The sequence below is a fragment of the Vombatus ursinus genome, unplaced genomic scaffold (assembly GCF_900497805.2).
Source record: "Vombatus ursinus unplaced genomic scaffold, bare-nosed wombat genome assembly UNPS02009770.1, whole genome shotgun sequence".
Lineage (NCBI taxonomy): Eukaryota > Metazoa > Chordata > Mammalia > Diprotodontia > Vombatidae > Vombatus > Vombatus ursinus.
Genome location: NW_020949548.1, coordinates 12,866,866 through 12,893,318, shown reverse-complemented (window position 1 = coordinate 12,893,318; position 26,453 = coordinate 12,866,866). Strand labels below are relative to the sequence as shown.

Sequence of the window (26,453 nt, the reverse complement as noted above, 5' to 3'; positions counted from 1 at the left end):
CACACAACAGGTTGCAACCCTCAGCTTCTGCCAAGAGAAGCTAGAACTCCCATGGGAAAATTCTCCCAACAGGCCCCCATGAGGGAGACTAAAAACAGTGGATGGAACATGGCAGATTTGGAGACAGAGAATCTGAATTCTGAATCTAGCACCTGCTACATATTATAAGGGTATGACCTCAAGCAAGTCACTTAACCTTGCTTTCCTCAACTGTTGAATTAGATAACCTCTTAGATCCCATCCAACTTCAAATCTCTAAAGAATATGAAGTTCCAGGGAGATATATCTTGACACAATATGAAGAGGCCTAATTGGAAAGAACAAAAACAAAAACAAAAACATTGGATTAAGAGGTGGCTGGATTAGATGATCTCTAAAGTCCTTTCTACCTCTATGTAATCTAGACAGGAGCAGCTAAGTGGCACAGTGGGCCTGGAGTCAGGAAGACCTAAGTCAAATCTAGCCTCAGACACTTACCAGCTGTGTGACCTTGAGCAAATCATTTAAACCTGTTGGCCTCAATTTCCTCATCTGTAAAATGAGCTGGAAAAGAAAATGGGAAACCACTCCAGTATCTTTGCCAAGAAAACCACATGGGGTCATGAAGAGTCAGATATGACTGGAAAACGATTGAACAACAGCAAAATCTAGGTTTGACCTCTTGTTCTGCCTTTCTCTTTGTATTGCTCTTGGACAAATCATTTTAGTGCTCTTATTTTAGCTCCCAATTTCCTTACCTATCAATGAGGGGTATTAGCAGTGGCCCCCTCCCAAGGCCCTGCCAGAAGTCAAGTCACAAAAGAAGTGAATTCAGCTGTAGGCTGGATAATGGGAGAGGTAGCTCTAGGATAATTTAGGTGTCAGCTGCCTGCATCTACTCCAGGCTCAGGGTTGAGTGGCAAGTCAGGCATTCCCCTACTACCTGGACCTGGGAACACTGCCAAATGGACCTCATCCCACCCTGGTGTGTTATCTGTTCGGGAAATGTCGTATTGGTTTGTAAAACAGATCTCTGCCTGGGCAGGAGGACTCAGCAACACAGACTCACCAGATGTCAGAGCAGTCAAAAACCTAAGAGGTCCAAGAGCCCAACACCTTTGTTTTATAAAGAAAGAAATTGGGACCCAGCATCACTCAACTAGTGCGCTTCAGAGCTGAGACTATTACCGAGGTCTGATCCCCAGTCCAGGGCTGTTGTGGGGAGACAAGCCAAAAGGATGTCAGGTGCAATCGATTCTTATCTTCTCATTTTGCAGGTGAGAAAACAGAGGACCAGAGCAGGTAAATGGTAACAGAGGTAGCAGTGGTAGAGCTGATACTCAAGCCTAAATCACAGAATTAGTTTTAGAGCTGGAGGGGACCTTAGAAACCTCCATGTCTGATCTCATTTTATAGATGAGGAAACTGATTTGACCGGGATCACATAGCTAGGAGGCATCATGGAGCATAGAGTGCTGGGCCTGGAGTCAGAAAGACTCATCTTCAAATATGGCTTCAGATACTTACTAGCTGTGCGACCCTGGGCAAGTCACTTAATCCTGTTTGCCTCAGTTTCCTCATCTGTAAAATGAGCTGTAGAAGGAAATGGCAAATCACTTCAGTATTTCTGCCCAGAAAACCCCAAATGTGGGCATGAAGATGATGACAACAACATCATAGCTAATAAAGTCCTGAGGCTGGATATGAACCCAGGCATTCCTGACTCCAGATCCAGTGCCCTCTCTATGCTACAGCTCATCTCCAAATCCAACGTTTTTTCCACTGTCCCATACTGCCTCAAAGCTTTTTAAAAAAATGTCCACCAAACTTCATTAACTCGAATTGGTTTGCATGTCATGGGAACTCATGGAGTCAGAAGACCTGAGTTTGAGTCCTGGAAGTTCACTAACTGGGTGACTTAGGACAAGTCATTTCATGCCTTGGTTTCCTCATCTGTAAAACAGGAATGCTAATATGAGCTGTTTACCTCACAGATGAACATTTTAGGTTTTCTTGGCAAAGATACTGGAGTGGTTTTCCATTTCTTTCTCACAGAATTGTTGTGAAGAAAGTACATTGTAAACTTTAACGTATTGTAGAAATAGAAGCTATTGCTGTAATTAATTTATGCTCTGAAAATTCACTTTCCAAATGGTCAAATGTAAGGTGCAATTTATTACATACAGTAGGGAGGATTGGGTCACTTCCGATGGAGCTGGGAATGTCCTCAGGCCCCTTTCTATGGGGAAACAGGTTCTGGCTCCTGGCTAAAGCATATTCATGAGCTGGCAGCTTCTGATGGGACGTCCTGATTGGGTTTCTTAGAAGCTGGTTGGTCATAGAGTCAGGGGGAAACTCCTCAGCAGGCTATAAGAATTGTAGACTTTTTAATTTTCTTTTTTTCACATTGATCTGGGTCTCAGTCTAGGACTGAAGCCCCTGTGGAAAAGGGGAAATTTTAGATCACAGGTGACACTATTAAGGACCTCAGAGAAAAAAATAAGTCAAAGGTCACACCCAAGTAGAAATCAATTGACAACTAAATTTATGAACTGGGTAGATACACTAACCTGGTATGCAATGCACTCAAAGCTTATCATATATACATTCCTCCACTGCTGTTGTGCCTGAAATATTCAAATATTCCATTTGGCCACTGGGGAAATTTCATTCTGCAATCCTCCGCTCTAATCCTATTTGGGCTCACATGGTAATTCAGCTATAGAACTAAGTTGAGAACCTAGAACTCATAGTCTTTCTATCCAGGAGTCTCAATAGATCTATTCCCTGGTCTCTGCTTCCCCCCAAGTAGCCATGATACCCCACTCCCCAGCCTCCCAGTGCCAGCTCTTTCTTGGCAGGCCTAACTCCCAGTGACAGCCTGGCACCTAAAGGAACCTCTTAGAACCTGGAGTCAGCATTCAGTACTCTCCTCCACTCCACCTTCTTCTCCTTATCCAGGGGTGCCCTGCACCCTATCCCTGGTGCTACTGCTGCCAGCTCTCTTTCCCTTCACGGCATAGACCAAGACTGCTCCTCCCTCTCTCGAAATTTCACTTCTGACTGCTGGTCTAAGGACAGACACCCCTAAGACGAGGACAAACAAACACCCCTGTGCGATGACTAACATTGATAGACGTAGCCCTTCTCAGCAATGCAAGGATCTAAGACATCTCCAAAGGTCTCATGATGGAAAATGCTATCTATATCCAAAGAAAGAGCTATGGAGTTTGAATGCAGATTGAAGCATAGTATTTGCTATTTTTTTCTTCTATTTTGTTTTGCTTTCTCTTTCTTGGGGTTCCTTCTATTGGTTCTAATTCTTCCTTACAACATGACTAATGTGAAAATATGTTTCATAGAAATGTATATGTATAACCTATATCAGATTGCGCACCATCTTGGGGAGGGAGGAAGGGAGGCTGGGGGAGAAAAATTTAAAACTCAAAAGTTTATGGAAATGATTGTTGATAAATTAAAATAAATTAATAAAAAATAGTGCAAATCAGTCAATTTTTAAAGAAATTAATTCAGGCTGTTCACTGGAAAGTCAAATGCTGTAGCTTAAATAATGGCCACATAATGAGAAGATGGTACTCATTGGAAAAATCCTGATGTTGGGAAAGACCGAAGGCAAAAGGAAAAGGGGACAGCAGAGGATGAGATGGATAGATAGTATCACGGAAACAATGACTGTGAACTTAGACAGACTTTGAGAGATGGTGAAGGATAGAAGGGTCTGGCAGGCTATGGTCCATGGGGTCACAAAGAGTCAGATATGACTGAATGACTCAGAGACAACAACCACCAAGAAGAAGACTTCAATGGATTTGTCAGATAGGTAGGAGGGGAATTAGGAGAGAGCACTGTTATGGAAACCAAAGGAAGAAAGGTCAAGAAAAGGCTGTTAGAATTAACTGGTAAAAGCTTGTTGGTAACCTTGAAGACAGCTGCTTTAATCCAAACCGATCCTACTCCAGTGCACAGAATTAGTGATGCTTTGGGAGGACAGATAACTTGTCTAAGGTCACACAGGTCAAAATAACAGTTAAGAAATGATTCCAAATCTCATGATCTGTCTACAACACTTTCCTAACACACTCCAGGAGTTAGGCTGCAATCTCTCTCTCCACAATGTTTAGCTCCCCCATCCCTCAATCTTAGACTCAGAATGCTAGAGCTTGGGAGGAACCTTAACGATGAGTGAAGAGCACTGGGGGTTGCAGAGGCATTGCTAGGAATGTTTCCTCCCTACAGCAGTTCGGAGACTGCAGAGATCACTTAACCCCCTGATGATCCATTAGCCTTTCCCCCCATGACCATGGAAGGGAAGGTGGGCCATAGGAAAGGATAATGGAATGAGTCATGGGCTATGAGAGGACAGGAGTTGGGGGAGATGAGAGATGGACTACTGCCCTTCCCTCTCCCATTGCACTTATACTGGGACTGTTCTCTGAGTTTGTCAGCAATCCCCAAGCCCCAATCTCTTTTCTCTGTGGCCACCAGCAACACCCTGAACAAGTTTTGACCTAAGTGAAAAAACCTCCTAGTCACATTTCTGATGGGCAGTCCATGCCCCAAAGGCCAGGCTACTTTTAGTGACCAGCCCCTCCCAAGGTCCTCCTGGCCCCTGCCTCTTAGCCACTTTGCCACTTATAGCTCTTTCCCACAAAGAAGGATCAAAAGATGGGAGAAATTTCTTTCAGTAGCTCCAGTAACAGTTTAGATCAGTGACCAGCCTTGGCAGTGTGACCCTGGCTAAGTCTCTTCCCCTCTCCCTAATTCAGTTCCGTCACCCATAAAATGAGGGAGTTGGATCAGTGCTCTGTCTAAGACCCTTTTGTGCTAAGAGTCTAAATTTGAAACATAAGGTGGAAATGAGGATTTGGTCTTGTGGATCTCTACCCTCCCTCCCTTGTCCGTAACTGCAGGCTATCTTACCTCCTATAGTTTGTTCTTATACATAAACTGGACTGCCAGAGGTGAGTAAGCAGCTGGTCTGCCAAGCAGCCCCTCCCTCTCCTCACACCCTAGGCTATTGCCCAGCTTTGTTATCAGGGCTGGCTCTAGGTCACCCTAGGAATTTCAGAAGAAAGAGAAAAGGGCAATTGTGTACAACTGAGTAAACAGCGTGTAAATGAGGGAGATGGAGAAAATGGGGGTGGTGGTGGATGGTGGTTTTCACTGGCTGCCAAATACTGACCTTGAGGGAGAGCAGGCTTATAAGGGAGTTGGATGGTCAGGTTTCAGGACAAGAGTGTGCTTAAGCTTGACCTCTTTCCTTCAGTGAGAATGTCAGTGTTTATTCATAATCGACAGTTGGGGGTGGAGTGGAACATCAGTGTTTGGACAGAGGGAAAAACTGGAAACTCATTTAGGATGGAAGAGAAGGAGGAGCTGATAGCATTTCCTCCTCCATCCTCCAATTTCAAGTTCTATGGTTAGAACAGAAAACAAATTCAATTTAGCAGCAGTCCAGATTAAGCTCCTATTGTGTGCCAAACCCTGGGTTAGGCTCTGAAGGATATATATACATACACATGTATATATATATATATATATGTATGTATATGTATATGTATATGTATATATGTATATATATGTAGATATAGATATAGATATAGATATGTATGTATATGTATATGTGTGTATGTATATGCACATATACACATATATGGAGTTGTTTTTTAATTATTATTATTATATATGTATATGTGTGTATATATACATATATATGTTTACATATATAAATAATAACTCCTAAAGCAGGTGCTAGGAATAAAAGCAGAATAGCAACTTATCCTTGAACCATTTCTATTTGACCTCTATCAAAAAAAAAATGAGAATGACATTGATGAGGTAGAAAAGAGTGCTTGACAATAACAGCCACGTTGTGCTATGACTAATAGTGATAAACTTAACTCTTCCCAGCAATGCAAGGATCTAGGACATCTCTAGAGGAGTCGTGATGGAAAATGCTATCCACATCCAAAGAAAGAACTATGGAAGTTGAATTGTTATTTTTTTTCTCTTCTGTTGAGTTTGTCTCCTCTTTCTGATGGCTCATCCTATTGGTTTTAATTTTTACTTACAACACCACTAATGTGAAAATATGTTTAATAGGAATGTAAATGTATAGCCTGTATCAGATTGTGTGCTATCTTGGGGAGAGTGGTGGGAAGGAAGGGGGAGAAAAATTTTAAATTCAAAAGCATATGGAAGTAATTATTGATAAATCAAAATAAATTAATAAAAAAAATTTTTTAAAAAAAAGAGCGCTTGAGGCAGATGGAGAAAACAGGACATGAAATAGGAGATAAGATGCCAAGATGTGATCAACCAGTAATCAAAGAAGACTGTGCATTGAAGCCCCCCACTGTGGACTTATCTGTGTGCTTTCACAGAACACCCTCAATTCCAGAACAATTCTCCCCTCCCCTTTCCTGTTCTCTTTGCTTATTACCTCTGGACTATCAAATATCCCAGGCATTTTACCGCCATGCTTACTCCTCCCATTCTCTTGTCCCCTTCCGCCTATTCAATAGAATTGTGTTTAAACCATACCTTTGATCTGGCTATCCACCTTTGCCTCCTACAGGAAGCAGGGGCTGCTCTACTCCCTTAGGGGAGCAGGGCCTGTAGACTATACTTTGCCTCCCACATGGAGTAGAGCCCACTGGGGCTGTTCCTCATGAGGAGTATGCCTGCTTGGGTGCATCACCCTAATAAATGCCTTTAACTTGTAGACTATCTGAGTAAATTCTTTCAGGACACTAGGACCCACACATCTATTCCTCATCATTTCAGGTAGCACCCCAACATTCTTGGGGTCCACCCTGAACTCATCACCAATGGTTACAGAGAAGGTCTAAGTGAATTCTTTCACAGCTGAACCTCTCTCCCAACTCTGACCTCAAGAAGATGATGACAGTGATGATAATAATGAAGATAAGTCTTCATTATCTCACTTTATCCTCAGAACAAACCTGTAAGATAGGTGATATTATCATTTTTCCTTTTATGATGAGGAAACTAAGGTTCTGAGAGGTTAAGACTTGGCCAGGATCATATGACTAGTAATAATGATAATAGCTAACAGTACTATATGCCAGGTACTGTGCTAAGCACTTCATAATTATTATCTCATTTGATCTTTACAACAACCCTGGGAGGTAGGTGCCATTATTCCCATTTTTACAGGTGAAGAAACTGAGGCAAACCAAGGTTAAGTGACTTGGTCAGGGTCATATGCCTAGTAAATGTCTAAGGCTGGTTTGGAATCCAAGTTTACCTGACACCAAGTCCAAATTTATATTAGTGTAAGATGTGTATGGGTCTTGCCCACACAGTTTATGGGTGTCCACTGAGTCTGTTTAGATATGGCTCAATGGGAGATATGAATAGATATCTCTAGAGTCTCCTCTGTCTACTCTTCTGAAAGGAGAATTTAATTTCTGCCAGGAGAGGAGCAGGAGATTAGGTCCACAAGGCTAGCCACCTTGCTCTCTTCAGAGAGTTGAGGTTCAGGGGTGCTGGGACCCCAAAATAGCCACATGTCGGTCCTACCCAAATGAATTCAACCTAAGCCTTTTTATAGCCAAAGACAAGGTTTAAAGAACACTGATAGAGGGTGAGCATTGTTAGAAAAATCTGAAACAAAAATCTACTACAGTGAGTGAGTGAAGGAAAAGCCTTTATTACACTTCTCATGAGAGAAGCGGGCACAATGTACTTTAGTAGCATGTGGGCATTGGTTCAGTGGTAGAATCAACTTTTAAACCATTAGTAAGATCCATACTCCACCCATGAGGGCTACTATTGGTCTGGTTCATCTGAGTTCATCAGCCCATCGCATGTTCGTCCATGTTCTTCCTTGTCATACATCCCATGTTCAAAAATGGCGGCTATCTCTGCCCTTGTGGTATGTCAGTTAATATTCAATAAGCTTATTAGGCAAGCCCAGTGAGAAAAGCCTTTGCCCTGTCAAGGTCCCCACCCCCCCTTGAACCTGACTAGTTGCAACCAGTTTAGCCTCCAGGGCTCTTTCTTAAGGAATTAGTTGTGTGCTATATTTTCTATATTGATTGAGGGACTATCCACAAGATCTTGGAATTTCTTTTTTTTTTTTTTTTGGCTAGGCAATGGGGTTAAGTGACTTGCCCAGGGTCACACAGCTAGTGCCAGATTTGAACTCAGGTCCTCCTGAATCCAGGGCCAGTGCTCTATCCACCGCACCACCTAGCTGCCCCCAATCTTGGAATTTCTTAGCCTGCTGTGGAAGCCTAACCCCCTAAAATCTTTCTTACAAGCATGATTCTAAAAATCTGCCATATTGGCCAGACTCTTAAGGAATCTGAGCATCTATGAGCTAGTGGCCAGATTGTAAAAATCTCAGTAATGGCTAGATTATAAGAATCAAAAGCATCTTAATGGAGACAAGAAAGACCTTATATGCAGAAAGACTATGGGAGGGATCTAGGAGTGGTCAAGTAGTCTATGAGGTAATAGAACTCCAGGGGTGGCCAAGGGAGAATGGAGCCTAGGGAGGTCTAGCTAGGTTAAGGGTAACAGATTGGGCATAGCCACAATGAAAGGCCAGTTGATGGGATTATAGCCTCAGGGGAATGCCAGAGATTTGGCCTTGTGGGAAGGTCCAGGGTTTTTTCTTTTTGGTTTCTAGATCCCATCCTCATCATTCTCCCCTCAAACAAATGCGACCCAAATTCTTTTGGGGTAAGGCGTGAAGGTCTCAGCTTCTGAAACTGCTTCCTGCTGGCAGGGAGCGTAGAGCTGTCCCTGCCCCGAGGGGGTCCCAAAGAGGAGGTTGACTAGAACCGAGCACAGGCTGCATCTAGGGAACGATGCGGGGACATTGGCTGGTACCCACTGTTTGCTACCAACTGTAGGTGAATGGCTTGTAATCTGGAAGACACAAATCTGACAGAAAAGACTGCAGGGCCCAGATATAAAACAGGGACTAGATTTAGGACCCAAATGACAGGATAAAACATCTTTAGCTCTATTTGGATTCAGATAATTCATTTTTCCAACCAAGCAGTATCAAATCCACCTCATAGCCAGACTCAGAAATAGCCAGGTGGGTAACATTCCCTTTCAAAGGAACATAATGAGGAAACTGAGCCAGGAGGCTCCCATTCTTAGACTGAGGCTAAAATTGTCCTCTCAGCTTTTCCCAATGCTGACTTCCCACCAGTATCACATTCTCTCTGAGTAGCTTGTGGCATTTCTCTCACATAGTGGATTATTGATTGTCAATGGATTATTATGATCCATCAGACAGCTCAAAATAAATCCCACCAGTTTTTATCTCAAACAACAAGTTTCATTAAGCATAGAATAGGAAAAACTTTTCCAGGATTTACATCTCAAACTTAAATTTGTCCTGGTGTAAAAAGCCAATCATTAGAGATTTCTATACACTTGCAAATTCTCAGCAAGTCACACATAACCCAAACAAGCTTTTTGACTAGTTTATACATTAAAACAATAACCAACAATAGCCAAATTATTTTAGCAGTAACCAAATTATGAAAAGATGCTTGACATAATTCCCTGATGCCAAACAATTAACTCCATTTTCTCCCACATTTCTGGGGGAACATGGGGAGGTCTGGTACACAGAGGGAAAAGGGAGATAGGAGGCTTAACTAGAGAAGATTGGCTCCCCAAATTCACTATCAGGTTCTTTCCCAACAAAGGGGCAGGGCAAAAGGAGAGCATAAAGAGGCAGTGTTCAAACAACAGATCCTCAAGTAGGCAAGGGAGAGGGTATGTCTCTTGACATCCCTTATTTTTTCCTTCAATGCCCATGACCTGACAGGTCAAAGGGCAAGTAGGGCCAGAGTAATTAGCTGAAATAGAGAACAGAGAACATAGCCTTGATAAAGTGGGTAACCAGCCTTAATTTTTGCCCAGGGCTCAGAGAGAGAGATGGAGAAAGCAGAGTGCTACCAAGCCCCAGGCTCTCTTGTCATTCTGTCTTGAGAAGACTGGAGGATGGGGTACTGGGGGGCGACTCCACCACTTTTCCAACCTCGAAGATAATCCTTCCTCCAATGTCCCTCCTGGGCACATCTTGGGCACAGTCCCAGAGGCATTGGTCACGGGGGCTCCCTCTTGGGGGATGCCCTGTAGGGGCATTGTTTGGACCAGCGGGCCTCCTTGTGGCCCTCACTGCCCAAGTTGATGGGCTTCCTTTGAGGAGACGCCTTGGAGGGTCACTTCTTGGACCAATGACCCTCCTGGTGGCATTGAAAGCAGGTTTTCCCACTGCCAGAGTTGCCAGGAGCATCGTTGGGTCTTTTCCTGGCTATGGCAGCAGCCAAGGATTGAGCATGTTCTCTGTCTCTAGCCCTTTCCCTTCTTTTTCTTTCCTCTGCTGCTGCTGCTAAGTCTGTTGTTAAAAGCTCCAAAGGCTGTCTCTAGTAATTGGGCCTGAGATGTTTGGGGTCCCATTGCCAATTTCTGCAATTTCTTCCTAATATGTGGGGTAGACTGATTAATGAAATACATGTTAAGGATTGTTGCCCCTTCTATAGAGTTGGGATCTAAATTTAGTATACTTTTTAATAGCTTCTACTAGCCTGTCTTGGAAAAGGGCAGGGTTTTCCTTTTCTCCCTGAGTAATTTGCTTAATTTTTTGAAAATTTACTTGCTTTTGAAATGCAGTTCTTAGTCCTTCTAACAGGCAAATTACCATGTGGTCTCTCTTTGTCCTATCCTCACTCTTCTAATAATCCCATCCTGGGTCAGTAGTGGGAACAGCAGCTGGTCCTGGGGGGTATTTTGTGGGGTCATTGGTAGCAAAACGGTCCCCAAATTTTTGGGCCTATTCCCAGATTCTCCTCTTCTCTTTAGTGGTACAACAGGTGGAGAAGAGGATATGCAAATCACCCCAAGAAAGCTCAAATTGCAGGGACACATCCCTCAAGCCCTCAGTAAACTTAACGGGATCTTCTGAGTATCGCCCCAGTTTCTCTTTGACCTGAATGAGGTCTGAAATGGAGAATGGAACATGTACCCTAATTGTCCCATAAGGCAAGGCAGGAACTTCCCTTAGGGAAAAAAGCCCTGAAGGCACTGTAGGAACTGGGGCTAGGGAGGAAGGGAGATAGGAAGTCCCACTTCTTGTGAGTGAAGGACTGGGGAATGCTGGATAAACTGAACTGGACTGCAAAGCCAGGGGATCCGGCTGGCAAGGGGAAAAATCAGCTGGCACTGGAGGAGGGGGAGGGGTCAGGGGAGGAGATACCACTGAGACTGGGGCCTGGGTAGGCCTTGCCTCAGGGTAAAGGGCCTGAGGAGGAGGAGTTGCCCAGGAAAGGCCCTTGTCCAAAACCTGAGTAGGGGTCACCTCTGGAGCAGGAGCCTGGGGAGGAAATGCAGGGTAGGATACATGGAGGTGGGCTAGAGGAAAAGGCAAGATAAACCAAGGCAAGGAGTGGGGGGCATGGGAAACAGGGGCTGCCAGGGGAGAATAGGGTGGAGATAGGAGTTGGGGAGGTGGTATTAATGGAGGATGGAAAGACGGGGGTGCTCTAGCACTGGCGGCCATAAGAGAGTCATCCAAATTGATCCCCATTCCCCATTTGTGGGGCAGCTCTAGCTATGAGCATCCTACAATCTTTTCTGAGAATGGGGTCATGAGAAAGTTCTACAAAAATCATTATGTAGGGAATTTCCACCCATTTTCCTTCTCTGCTACAATATTTTTCTAATTCTGAGAGCGTATTTTGCTGTAATGTCCCCAAAATGGGCCATGCCTCATAATTTTCCAGGTGATACTGAGGCCAAATGGTGTTGCAAAAGAACACCAGTTTTGTCTTTTTTAGTTCTTTAGAGAAACTAAATTTTTCCCAATTTCATAAAAGACAGCCCAAAGGCGAATCTTCTGGAAATCCCTCCCTCCTTAAAGGAGGATTTGGGAATAAGCCTGGAGAAACAAATAAAAAAAAAACAAAAGCCTAAAGAAATACCTTAGGTTTTCCCAAGTGCCTAGCACTGATAGAACTGAGAGGATTGGGCCCATGTTTCCAGATAGAGAGTCCAAAAGTATGTCCAGGTCCATGATCAAACGGAATCACTGGACCGAGAGCCTGAGAGTGTCAAGCTGAGTTCCAGACAGCCTTGTAGCTGTCTGACCTAATGGGACCTGAGAGGTCAGGCCCGAAAAGCACCTCCAAGCCAAGCCTCCCCCCTTCCCCTAATCTATGTACCTTCCAGTCCCAGCTGGTGAAGAGCTTGGTACTAGACAGTTTTTCCCAGTACAGGGAACCATATGATGAGGTCTAGAGGTTAGGGGTGCTGGAGCCCCAAGATCACGACACACGGGTCCTGCCTAAAAGAATTTGACCCAAGCCTTCTTTCAGTCAAAGACAAGGTTTATTAAAGATCTGCCATATTGGCCAGACTCTTAAGGAATCTGAGCACCTGTGAGCTAGTGGCCAGATTGTAAAAATCTCAGTAATGGCTAGATTATAAGAATCAAAAGCATCTTAATGGAGACAAGAAAGACCTTATATACAGAAAGACTATGGGAGGGATCTAGGAGTGGTCAAGTAGTCTATGAGGTAATAGAACTCCAGGGGTGGCCAAGAGAGAATGGAGCCTAGATAGGATTAAGGGTGGGAAGTGGCCTGGGGACATAGGGAGGTCTAGCTAGGTTAAGGGTAACAGATTGGGCATAGCCACAATGAAAAGCCAGTTGATGGGATTATAGCCTCAGGGGAATGCCAGAGATTTGGCCTTGTGGGAAGGTCCAGGGTTTTTCCTTTTTGGTTTCTAGATCCCATCCTCATCATAGGGCCCTAGAAAACCCTTGCTTGGATTGTCCTTGAATTTTCTTACTTGATCAAGGAAGTCTCTGGTGGTTGCCTGAAGCTATAGGCCTATCAACTGGCCTTTCCTTATCACCTATGCCCAATCTCCCAATTCTTTGTTACCCTAATTGAGCCTAGCCCTCCATTGCCTATTACAGCCTGATGCACCACCACCCCACTTCCCATCCTTGATCCTATCTAGATCCCATTCAACCTCCCAGTCACTCCCATCAAGATACCCCTTCTCCCAGACTCCTCCTCTAGTCACCCCAAACTATTTGGCCACATGGTCCAGGTCCCTGCTGTTCTGTTCATCCCAGACTACTGGCCACTCCTAGATCTTCCCACAGTCTTTCTGTATATAAGGTCTATCTTGCCCTCCATTAATCGCTTAGATTCCTTAAGAGTCTGGCCAATATGGTGGCAGGCAGCAGCAGGAGCTGCAACATGTGCTGGATTTGAATTATGGAAGAAGTTGGTTTGAGAGACACCTATGATACTGGGTAACCTGGGGCAAGTCATTTAACTTCTCAGGATTCCAGTCAATTCTATAGAACTTAGAAAGGCCATGCTGCAGGAAATTCCCATGCTGGCAAGATCACTGATCCCTAACCTATTCTGGCATTCTCTGTAAGGAAGGTAGGAAGGGGATCCGGTGACTGATTCCTGTTTATAGTCGTAGTGTTATTTATATCACATATTCCATGAAGCCATCGTTGAATAAGGAAGAAGTTTTATTAGCGACCCGGGAAGGCCGGGCATCCCTTACGTGTGAGAGCCATATGTGAGAGCACATGAGTTGACAGATGCACACCTTTTTATTCCCTATTCCTCATTCTAATTTCCTTCCCCTTTTCCCCCATTGGCTGGGTACTATAGAGGTTGCAGCCTATCTGAAGTGCCTAATTTCCCCACATGAGTCTCTGCCCCTAATGACGTCTCCCACTACCCACAACGTGACTGGCTCTTATTTGGGAACACTTTTTTTGATGTTAATCTACATCTAACCTCAGAGCTGGTTTTCTGCCCTTTAGTCTATTTACCACCTACTCCACTTTAATCTTCCTTTGTTCAACCTCCACCCAATCCCCAGACTGTACTTTTCCATTCCCTCCAGTTTAAACTGACTCCAATGCTGTCACATTGGCACCTAAACCCTGATTGAATGATATGCAGAAGCAACATCCCCAACCACATTTCCCACACTAGAACCTGCCTGGTTAAATTAGGAGAATTCCTCGCTAGGAAGACAAATTTTTCATCCTCAGCAACTCTGGAAGAACTACCAAATTGAATTCTACACTGTAAAAAATGTGGGTCCTTTAAGTTTTGAAGTATAAGGAGAAAACCCAGTGCCAAATGAGGAAGAGACCATTTACAGCTGTGTGGTGAGGGGAGCTGGGAAAGGGTCTCAAGGAAGGATCATTTAATAGTAGGATTCAGACAGTGGAGATCATCTAGTCAACCTCTTCATTTTATAACTGGGGAAATCAAGGTCCCCCCAAAAGTTAGTTGGTACCATGTCTTGTAGCTGGCACTTTGAATCAACCATATCTTTATGGAGACACAAAGACACAGACAGTAAGTGGCTAAGTTGGGATATGACCCAAATGCAGGGCTTTGGAAAGCTTCTTGAAGGAGGTAGTATTTGATCTAGACTTTGGAGGATGGGTTAGGATGTCAACAGACCTTAGTTAGAACATAACAATGTTTCTTTGATGGATAAAGAACTTTAAGAGCCAATATCTAACTGATAAATGGTCAAAGGGTATAAATTGGCAGTTTTCAGAGGAAAAAATGCAAGCCATATGAAAAATCCTTTTAAATCACCAATAATTAGAAAAATGAAAATTTTTTTGTAGGATTATTCTTTTTATTAATGTATTCTGAATTATCAACAATCACTTCCATAAGCTTTTGAGTTTAAAATTTTTCTCCCCCTCCTTCCCCACTTCTCTCCCTAAGACAGCATGCAATCTGATATTGGTTATACATATACATTCCTATTAAACATATTTTCACATTAGTCATGTTGTAAGGAAGAATTAGAACCAATAGGTGGAACCACCAGAAAGAGGAAATAAAACACAACAGAAGGAAAAAAAATAGCAAATAGTATGCTTCAATCTGCATTCAAACTCCATAGTTCTTTCTTTGGATGTGGATAGGATTTTCCATCATGAGACCTTTGGAGATGTCTTAGATCTTTGTATTGATGAGAAGGGTTAAGTCTATCAATATCAGTCATTGCACAACGTGGCTGTTACTGTGTACAACGTCCTCCTGGTTCTCCTCATTTCACTCAGCATCAGAGAATACAAGTCTTTCCAGGTTAGAAAAATGAAAATTAAAAGTACTTTGAGGTTATACTTCACACCAATCAAATGTGCAAAGTTTTCAAAAAAGAAAAATGACAAATGCTGGACAGCCTGTGGGAAAATAGGTACATTAATGCACTGTTGGTAGCTGTGTCAATGAACTTACAAGCCACCTGATCATCATTCTGACCATCAGTTCCCATTGTAAGCTCAATGAGCTTAGACCATAGCTTAGAATCCTGCACATAGTAGGTGCTGAATAAATATGCTTGGATTGACTTACTTTGTACTCTTAGATTAGATTCAGAATCAATCAACATGTAATCATTCATCACCTACTACATACCAGGAATTGAGCTAGTCCCCTGTGGAGACAAACACAAAGACAGAAATTCCTTTCTTCAGGAAACTTACATCCTATTTGGGAGATACAGCACATTTTTTTTTTTGGTGAGGCAATTGGGGTTAAGTGACTTACCCAGAGTCACACAGCTACTGAGTGTTATATGTCTGAAGCCAGATAAGAAATACAAACTTCACAGTATTTTCCCTTGATGTAGATCCTTCCCATAATGTAGATCACACACCATTTTCTCCCTGCCCATCTTGTGGAATTGTCCATGTTCTCCCTCAATTTTGTCACAGAGGGTCCACCCAATATTCAGGAAGGCCTTCCTCACTTTCTCCTTGGAGTGGAGCGGAATATGGATTCACTTGTCATCCTAGGTCCTTGACACACGACTAGCCCATCTTTCCTCCCTATCATACAATTTCCTTTATTCCTCTTCTTCTCTGAAGTACAAACTCATGGGGTGTCCCAAATGTCTTAAGGTAGTTCTAAGCTTAAGTAGTATGACATTTAAAAAGTTTGAGAGACATCATTTCTGGGTAATTAATCATTTTATTAATAATGCTAGCACATTACCAATAAAATGGGTCAGTGACACTCTTGAATGCCAAAGGTGAATCATGGTAGTGGGCTTACAGTTTATATGCCCTTGGAAGAGTGGGAATTCTTGAGGGTGGTAACTCAGATTGGTTAACAATGAATGAGAAGAGTGAATATTACAATAGGGGGACCTATTCTAATGAGGGGCTGGGGAAATGTGACTTCGATTATGTCATTTACTTCTAAATTGCCCAATCTAATCAAAGAATTTATCCCCACCCAAACTTGTGTAGTGCACAGGCTTCTCCACCTGGGTGGGGTCTGAACAAGATGGAGGAGAAAGTTAATTCAATCTCATTAACAGCAATGTCCTTCAGAGACTGAACAACCTACAGACTTCTGAAAAAAAATCCTGCTCCTAATTCAAATAATTGATTATTAATATGAGAGAGATAATTATTTCTCTCACTAGCTCTAAGACTTTTAGAACATGAGGTTTATTGCAATCTGTTCACGTTGTAAACTGTCTGTGTGACAATCATTTTTAATTCTTCAAAGATTGTTGGGTTCCATGTTTCACTGCCATGTAACAGTGGAATGTTGACATTTCAAAGACAGGTCTTTTATGGAAAACTTGAGATCCTTCAAAGAGTTTTGCAGTTTCCAGAAGGCAATCTGACTTGCTCACCTCTAGTTTAATTCTGTTCCCAATTCATTGTCTATGTACTGTCTTTGCCTTGACACACACACTTTTTGCTGGTCTACGTCAATGTATGTTTTTAACTTAGGCAACTGACATTTTTCTTCCTCTTTCTCAGTTGTTACTATGTAGATGGTTAGATTTGACTGATTCCAGATCTTCTCGGGAGGTCCTGCAATGTCCTAGAACTCAATTAAATCAGAACGATGTCATCCACAAATAGAAGCACCTGGAGGACCTCACTATCTACAGGAAATTCCTCCTCAACATGGACTCTGCTTTGGATCTCCTCCATTCTAATGGCTTCTCCTATTTGTTCTCTTTCATGGTATTTCTACTTCCTACGTGAGCACCTCAGGGACTGTGATATTAAGTCCAAGTGTGGTGATGCTTCCATTATCCTTGATGGAGACCTATGTCCATTTTTCTTCTGTACGTAGCCCTTTTCCTGTTTTCATCCTTGAATGCCCTTGGAATGGCTTTGCTTAATTGGATATCTTGCCAAGGTTTCTTTGGACTAGTTTTCCCCTCCCCTGCTTCTCTTTGCTTTATGAAAGGATACTGCTCATAATCATGAAACATTCTTTTTCACGAAATTTCATAATTAGTTTATTTTAATATTTATATTTTATCATAATTTTATTATATTATTTATTATATTCAATGTTTTATTATTGTTAGTTTCATAAATTAGTTTATATCTCACTCACTCACTATCTTTGGCAGTCATTTCTTACAGGAGATATTCAAAACCAACAGTGATTTGGGGAGAGATCACTAAAACTAAGGGAACCAGGAATGTAGATAGTGTAATTGATTATCCTGGGCCCATGAGAAAACTTTGGAAGGTTTGTGTTGATTTTTAAATAAATTCATGACATGAGTTCGATTGATTGTTATTTCCTTCTTTTTCCTCAAAGAGTGATGGGTAAAAAAAAAAATCCTGAGTTAACAGAATATTCCTACTAGTCAAAGTTTTTCTGGCTCCAACTCCACATTTTCCCCATTCAAACACTCTATGTTCCAGCCCAACTGGGCTACAATATCCCATTTCCAGCCTCTGCACTTTTGTACAAGCCATTCTCCACATGTGAACCTACTTCTTTGATCTCTGCCTCTTAGAATCTTTATCTCCCTTCAAAGCTCAGCTCAAGTACTCCTTCCACCGTGAAGCCTTTTTCTGATCCCTTTCCCACCCCAACTGTAAGTGCTCTTTCTTCAAATCACCTTTTATCTATTTATTTGTAGATAAGGGCTGGCACCGCTAAAGGATAAGCTCCCCCAGGGCAGGAGTTGTTTTTTACTTTAGTGTCCCAAGTACCTAGTAGCATGCCTTATACATGTCTGGCACATAATAAACACGTGCAAAATTTATTTAATTTGGTAATACAGAATCAATCAAACACATCTGTATGGGGACACATGAGCACCAAGGAAGTGAGACAATGAAATATTTAAATAGTGGGAAAAGCCTTGGACTGAAAGACAGAATAGTTGGGTTCTAATCCCACTTCTACCACTAAACAACAAATAATCACTGGGCCTCTCTAGGTCTCAGTTTCCATATCTATAAAAATGAAAATGTTGGATTAAATTTTATTTAATTTTAAAACTTATTTAATTTTTTTATTTAATTAATTTATTTTCAGTTTTCAACAATCACTTCTGTAAGCATTTGAGTTTTAAATTTTCTCCCCTTCCCTCTCTGCCTCCCTCCCCAAGATGGTGGGCAATCTGATATAGGCTCTACATATACATTTGGATTAAATTCTTTCTAAATTCCCTTCAGGTTCTAAAACCTGCGATTCTATTGCAGGCACCATTTTATGGCTGGGATTATCTGTGCTTCCAACACCCACTCCCTACTACCTATACTGTATGTTCCTTGAAGGCAGGAAATTGAAGACAATTTCTGTCTTCCCTTCTTCCCTCCTCTTCCTCTGTCCACAGAGGGAATCATATCCTCACCCATGGATGTTATGCCAAAGGGAATATACGTTTTGATGGCTGAAACCTCACAAGATATTTTGGGGTCTACCGGCTAGTTGTTCTTTCCCTCTTCCCTACTTATTTATACTATCATAAAAAAACAACTAGAATAATTTTTGCCCCCTGTAGTTTCCTTTGTGATTTCTTGAAATAGAGCTCAGGAAAACCAGGCTTTGATAAATCCCAATGGGATTCAAATGGAGCTACCTGACTAAGCCTTAAACCCAAATTTCTTTGGCTCTCATTGATTGGCCAACAGTGCCAGCCCAAGCCTCACTAGGTCATTGTTTAGGTTTTGATGGCTCAGGGAGTGTAAATAGCAATTATTTCTATTCTGGCCAGAAATCCTTAGGGTCTTCCTTTCCCAGATGGAATTTTTTTTTTGAGCAGGTAAGAGGTCATGTTTTGCCTCATTTCTTACCTTACCTATTTTTTACTTACATTTCTTACTCATTCACTGAATGAGTGTTGCCTCAGACAAACTGAGACCTGGTAAAGACCTTAGCTTAAAAGGGCCAAGGTCCCCCCACTGGGGGCCACCTCCCATCTTCTTGATCTATATCTTGCCACTGGACCCAGATGGCTCTGCAGGAAAGAGTGAAGCTGGTGACTTTGCAAAGCCCTGCCTCACTTAAATCCAATTCACTTATAAGTTAAGATTACAAGTCAGCTTTCTGATGTCATTGGTCCTCTTTGAAAACAAAAATAAAGAACAAACAACAACAGGGCCTTGAATATAATATTAGGCACTCAATAAATGTTTGTTGACTGAATGAAGGCAGTGTGATCCTGTGGATAGATAGCTGGGCCTGGAGTCAGGAAGAGCTGGATTTCAATCTACTGGAATCACATGTACTGACTGTGTGACCAGGGACAAGTCACTCAGTGTTCCAGGTACTCTCTAAGACTATAAGATGTCAATGGAATAATATTTTGCATCCAATCTCACAGGGTTTTGGTAAAAGTCAACTTTTACAAACTTTAAAGCCTATATAAATATTAAATAATATTATTATCCCCTGAGGGATTTCCTATTTCCCTTGGAAATCATTTTGGGGGAGAGGGTGGGGTATTGTTTATGAAGTAAACTATAAGTCCCGGAGGGCAGACAGTTTTAGGCAAACTACAACTGAAGCACCACATTTGCAGGTCACCCCTCATTGCTGGAGAGAATAATTACTTCATGTTCCATGTCTGTGGGAGGAACAGAGTTGGAAAGGAGAGATCTTCCTGGTCTTCTGGCTTTGAGAGAGGACACTTGCAGTGCCAGCTCTCTTCAGGGATAAGTCTCTGGAGGGAGAGAAAGAATGAAGATGACCTGTAAAAGAGCCAGCACTTCAAACATGTCTCTGGCATCAATTACCACTCTGGAGACTTAAGAGAATTTCCCTTTGGGTTAGATGGAGGGACACTCTCTTATGACTGAGCTGCTGAGTAAGCCTAGATAATGTCCTATCTTCATCTTCTATTACTTCATCAAGTAACAGATTTCTATTGTATATAGTAAACCTTTACTAACTGCCCATTGAATGAAGGCAGAAATGTGACCCAAGATATTGTGGAAGAATTTTCAGCAAAAGGATTGAAACAAAATTAAATTTTCTCATTAACTGATGATTCAGTTTTCTTTCTCTTCAGTTTTTACCCCCAGGAGAATTTATTTCATCTTAGACTGCAAACCCTAGATTATAGGATAATGGATTGAAAATGTGTTGAAAGGAACCTTTTTACAGATCACTTACCAACCCCTCTCATTTTATAGGTGAGAAGACTGATGTCCACAGAAATGATTAAGTGATTTGCCCAAGGTCACATAGTGGAAGAGTTTGGATTCAAATCGACACATCCTGAATTCAAATCCACTTTTCTTTCCTATACACTATTCTACCTTTATAACTATGTTTATTGGTGAATCTCCAAAATCAGTATACTGTAGGTTGAAATGAGAGATGGAAGAAAGTGAGGAGTGAACTGACAGGTTAGACTTTGGTAAATGATTAGAGGCGAATGGTGATGTTGAATATTGGGGTTAGACTCTTGGAGGTTTCAAACCAGGTTTCAAACCAGGGATGGTGATGCCATCAACAGCAACAGTCATCTTGGGAGGAAGAATAGGTTTGGAGGCATAATTGGAAGTTGTGAGGTCAGCTTGAACATGCTTAGTTCAGGTGAAGGAGGGACAGATGGCTCATGTGGAGTTTATGTCCCACAGGCAGTGGAAGATGTGGGCCTGGAGATGGGAGACTGGATAGATAGGGGTGGAGAGAGATTTGGGAGTCAAATGATTGTAGATGAAGCCATAGGATGGATGAATATTCCCAGGGAGAATATAGAGGGATTAGGAAAGAGGTCCAAGGGCAGTTTTGTGGGAAGCCTGTACTTAAGGATATACAGGAGAAATCTGAAGGCTACCAGCCAGAGGGCTCTTCCTTCCCAGAGTGAGGATGGGGTCCCTGGCATCGTAGAATCAATAACCTTTTTTTTTTTTTTTCCATTTCTTAATTCATCCAATTGTACCGAAGCCTAGTTTCATATCCTTTCTCCTTAACAGGTCCATCTTGTGTTTCATAAGACAATTGCAGCTCTGTGGCACTGATCCAGATGGCAGCAGTAGCACGTGTTCTGCCCAGGGTGCTCTCAACGTGCCCTGTCTGAGATCTTCCCAGGAGTCACCCCTTAGGAAAAATCTCCAGGAGAAGGGTTGAAGAGTGGGTGGAGGTAAAAAGTGGGAAGTGTAGTATAGAAGGAAGGGATCTGAACTCACTCCTATAGCCTTAAGTGTTAGGGACCCTGTGGGGCTCTTCGGAGCTCAGGGGCTCGAAGTCAGAAGTCAGAGGCGCAGAGGTTGGGGAGCCAGGTGCCCAGGGAGGCCGCTCCGGGACGCAGTGAGAGCCTCTTTCCAGCAGAGGGACAGGAGGAGCCCTGGGCACCCTCGGGCACACTCTCATATTTCCTGTTGGCAGGGCCCGAGTTCCCAGCCCAGGTAGTGGCTGCAAGGGAGGAAGGGCCTCGCAGCCAAGCCAGCTTTGCGCAGCGCGCAGAGTCCTTACCCTCCGAGGCGCAGGTAGGGTGCCGTGGGCCTATCGGGTCGCGTAACAAACGGAGGAGGGAGTGGGGGAAAAGCAGGGGTGCCCTTCTGCGGCCCTGGCTCGAAGCCGGGGCTGGGAGGAAGGCGCTGCGGGGAGGGCGCGCAGAGCCAGGGGGCCAGAGGCGCGGCCAGGCTCTCCAGACAGGAGCAGGGGCAAGGGCAGGGGCACTGTGCGGCGTGGCACGTCCGGCTCAGGCCCCTCTCCTCCGCGCCCTCGCTGCTGAACTGGCGCGCTGCCAGGCTGGGCGTCCCGGAGCCCGGCGAGGCTTTGGGTTCCCGGGGAGGGTCCCTCCTTGTTGCCCACACTCGGCTTCTTGATGGGGGGTGCGCGGCGCGGGGTGGCTGGGGAGCCGTGGGGCAAGGTGCGGCCCCGAGGCCAGGCAGGGGAGAGCCACACCAGCTGGTTAGGGGCAGGGGGCTTCGGACCGAGCAGCCCCGGGCCGGGTCGGGGGCACTGGACTGAGGCGGGGCGGGGTCCGGGGCTACAGCCGCGGCTGGAGTGATTGCCTCCGGCCAGGGCGGTTCCTCTCTGCTTCCCCCTCCTCCTCCTCCTCCTCCTTTTTCTTCTCCTCCTCCTTCCTCTCCTCCCCTTTCTGGTTTTCCTCCTCCTTCGGCCCGCACTGCCTCCCGCCTTCCTCTGATCAGACGGCATGGCCCAGTCGCTGGAGCCCGGTAAGTGATGGTGGCGGGGGCGGGGAGGCGGTAGAAGGGAGGAAGGAGCGGGATGCGGGGTGGGAGAAAGGAAGGGGGTGCCGACCTTGAGGCGGGGCAGTCCTGCCCGATAGAGAGAAGGCTGAAGGACCCTCTGGTGTCGTAGGTCCAGTTCCACAGACTCGGCTGCGAGTGAGTGGGGTGGCACTGGGAGTCATCCGAGTTGGAGATGCCCGAGGTCAGGCTTTGGGCAAAGTGGAGCTTCCTTCTCCCTCCCCTCCCGCTCCCAGGCCCTTGCCTCAGCCTTGGCGGTTTTAGCCGGGATCCTGCGGCCACACGCGCCCCGCCCCTTTCCCTCCGCAGGCTGCTGCACCTGCGGAGCCTGGGGCTAAGCAACATTTAGGGACCCAGAGAGGGCTGCCAGGTGTAGGGAAACAACGGTTGCTAGGCACTCATCCGTGCCTTGTGTAAAACCTGTGAGATCTGGGACCCGCTTTGAGTAAGCTCAAGTTTGGAGTTGTTTCAGAAGAGGCCAGATTGAAATGGTGTAGATGTAAGCTTACTCAGAGGCCGGGGCATAGACCAAATGACCTCCTCTTTACGTGGGTGTGGGTAGGGTCCTTCACATCCTGGACAGTCAGAGGTTCACAGCTTTGAATATCTCGTTGGCCTTTTTTGCCTACAGCCCTCTCTAGCTTATTGACTCCCGCCTTGGACGTGGTTGAGGTCAGTGGGAATTCTGAGGGCCAGAGGAAGCTGGCCTTGAGAGCCCGAGGAAGCTGGCCCAGAGCTGTTGTTGACTAAGTCTTGCTTTTTACAAGCTGCAGAACCCCTGGTGTGATTGGAAGCCTGGCCTCTGCTTACCATTAAGCAAGTCTGGGGAAACGAGGGGAAACGAAGAGAAACGGAGGCCTTGGGAGGGCTTTTCTGAACTACTGAAAGTCTGTGGATCCTGACTGACACTATATCCTCGAAGATGAGATGACTAGCTTTGGGTCATCCCCATGTGATGGATCCTAGATCTCTTAAGGGCCAGTTGGTCCACCCTCTTCTCCCCTCCCCCACCTTTTTACTGAGTCTGAGGCCCAGCAAGAGGCTTGATGGGATTTCCCTAGGGCTACTTAGGTAGTGACTGAGCAAAGTGGAATTGGAACCCAAATATTCAGACTTCAAATGCAGTAGTCTTTCTCCTATGAGCTGGCAGGTTGCCTGACACATAGTACACACTTAATAGATGTGTGGTATTGAATTGAAATAGAGATGAGGCAGTTGAGTTCACTGGAGGATAAATTCCTCCCTTGCCCTTCAAGTGTTAATGCTGGGAGGTAATTAAGTTATTAAAATGTACTGCTGAGTGCCTTTGTCAGAAGTCACCCTGTGATGTGCATCGGGCTAAGCATAGCTGACATACTCAAGCTGGAAAGGACAGTGAAAAGGGGGCTTGACACTGGGTGAGACCTGCATGGTGTTGGTGAGGCAGGGCAGGGTGCCTTTCTAAAAATGGTGGGGTGTCTGGGTCACTCTGACACCCAGCTTTTGAGACCTGGATGATGTTAGGCTTTTCTGCCTCATTCCCAAACAGCAGCTTCCCTAGATAAGGAAGGGGGATAGTAGTGTAGTCACAAAATAGTGTCTGTTTTGTCAATCTATCCAAGTCTGCTAGATCCCTGTTAAAGGTTATTTAATAGCTCTTTGTGATAGAAGGGAAAAGCTAACCTTCAGAGCTCTAAGAGGTGATTCCTAATACTTTGAAACTGATTTCCCACTCTTCCCCCTTCTCCTTTAGACTAAATTTCTCTCTGTTACCTCTTGAGTCCCTGACAGCTGTGCTTCTCCCAATATCTGGCTTCTCTGACTCTCTCAGTGAAATCTCTTTCCCTCTTTGTCTCCTCTTCTGCAAAATGAATGGCTGCCTGGTCTGCAAGATCTCATTCCCCAAGTTCATAACAAATTAGAGCTGTCCAACAGTAGAATGAGCTTTCTTGTTAGATATTGAGTCTTCCATCACTGGAGATGTTTGCATGTCTTTGTATTATGTGAGCTCCTTAAAGGTGGGGGAAGCCTCACTTTTTGTCTTTACATCCCCAGTGCCGAATACATGGTAGATCCTTAAACATGTTTGTTGCTTTAGGTGAAATTAATCCCTTAGGTGCTATCAACAACTGATATTTTTATAACACTAATGTTTGTACAATTCTTTACATTCATTATCATGTGTCAGCCTCACAACAACCCCAAGAGGTAAGTAGGTACTAGTTATTATCATCCCCCATTTTTTGTTCAGTCATTTTTCAGTTATGTCTTGACTCATTGTGACCCCATTTGGGTTTTTCTTGGCAGAGATACTGTAGTGGTTTGCATTTCTTTCTACAGCTCATTTTATTTTAGTATTTTTTTTTGTTTTGTTTTGTTTTTTAATTTTTTAATTTTAGTTCATTTTGAATTATCAACAATCACTTCCATAAGCTTTTGAGTTTTAATCCCCCCCACCTCCCTCCCTAAGATGGCATGCAATCTGATATAGCCTATACATATATATTCCTATTAAACATATTTTTCTCCAGCTCGCTCTACAGATGAGAAAACTGAGGCAAATAGGGTTAAGTGACTTGCCCAGAGTCACCCAGCTAGTAAAAGTTTGAGGCTGGATTTGAACTCAGGAAGATGAGTCTTGCTGACTCCAGGCCTAGTGCTCTATCCATTGTACCATCTAGCTGCCCCCATGTTCCCCAAATTACAGATGAATAAATGGAGGCTCAGATAGGTTATAAATTCTGCCTATTGCCACATAGCCAGAAAAGGTGGTACTATAGTTATTATCATTCTTGTTTTACAGATGAATGGAGGCTCAGATAGTACCTGTGCTTTGCCATTGCTGCTTAGCTAGAAAAGGTCAGTCAGATTTTGAAGCTCAGACTTCTTGATTCCAAGTCCAGCACTCAATTCACTTTGCCTCAGTGCCTCCCTCTCCATGTGCTAATCTCCCCACATCCTTTTGCCCATTGTTCCTTCCTCCTTGGGGCAAAGAAAGTTACCTATGTTGGCTAATGATACAGTACAAGATTTTATTTGGCAAAACTTAATGGCTGAGATTCTATCATTTAGTCATTCAACAAATATTTAATTAATCACTTCTGATATATTAGTCACTGTACAAAGGCAAAAACAACAATGACAAAAAACAAACACATGTTTGTTTATGTCTTATGTTCTATTGGAAGGGAGGAGTCTACTCACAGAAAAGAGGAGAAGGGAAAAACTAGAAGCAAAAGGACCAAGAAGAAGGATATTTTAGTAGTCCTGGCAAGGGGATGTTGAGAACCTGAGCTAGAATTTTGGCACGGGGAGTGGATATATATATATATATATATATATATATATATATACACACATACATACATACATATAAAGGATGGATCCAAGGAGCCTTGCAAAGTGATTGGCTATTGGGGTGTGATATTTTTTCTTATTTAATATTGTATTTTTCCCCAATTACACATTAAAAAGAACAATTTTAGCTTTTTTTTCTTCAAATTTTGAGTTCCAAATTCTCTCCCTCCCCACTCCCATTGAGAAGGCAAGCAATTTGACATAGGTTATACATGTGTAGTCATGCAAAACACATTTCCATGTAAGTCATTCTGTGAAAGAAAACATAGACAAAGAAACCCCCCAAAAACCTCCAGAAAAACAGAGAAAGTAAAGAAAAAGTATCTTTGATCTGCATTCAGGCTTTCTCTGGAGATGGACAGCACCTTTCATCCTAAGTCCTAAAGAATTGTCTTGGATCATTGTATTGCTGAGAATAGCTAAGTTATTCATAGTAAATCATCATACAGTATTGCTGTTACTGTGTACAATGTTCTTCTGGTTCTGCTCCTTTCACTTTGCATCAGTTTGTGTAAGTCTTTCCAGGTTTTTCTGAGAGCATCCTGCTCATAATTTCTTAAAACACCATAGTATTCCATCACAATTATATATAACAACTTGTTCAGCCATT

General features: G+C 43.5%; 1 protein-coding gene across 3 annotated transcripts in view; it reads left to right on the top strand.

Annotated features, from left to right (window-relative positions):
* Positions 1-21,678: 21,678 nt before the first annotated feature.
* Positions 21,679-26,453, top strand: part of AMPD3 (adenosine monophosphate deaminase 3) — an 84,023-nt gene continuing 79,248 nt past the window's right edge. Inside the window, exon 1 of one of the 3 annotated variants that reach the window (XM_027852649.1) lies at positions 21,679-21,778. Coding sequence is in view for 1 of the 3 variants with exons in the window: in XM_027852645.1 (XP_027708446.1) it covers positions 22,453-22,474 (22 nt within the window). In the remaining 2 variants the exon portion in view is untranslated. Of the gene's footprint in view, positions 21,779-22,317; positions 22,475-26,453 lie in introns of those variants that run through there. The other 2 variants (XM_027852645.1, XM_027852648.1) reach the window with 2 other exon arrangements.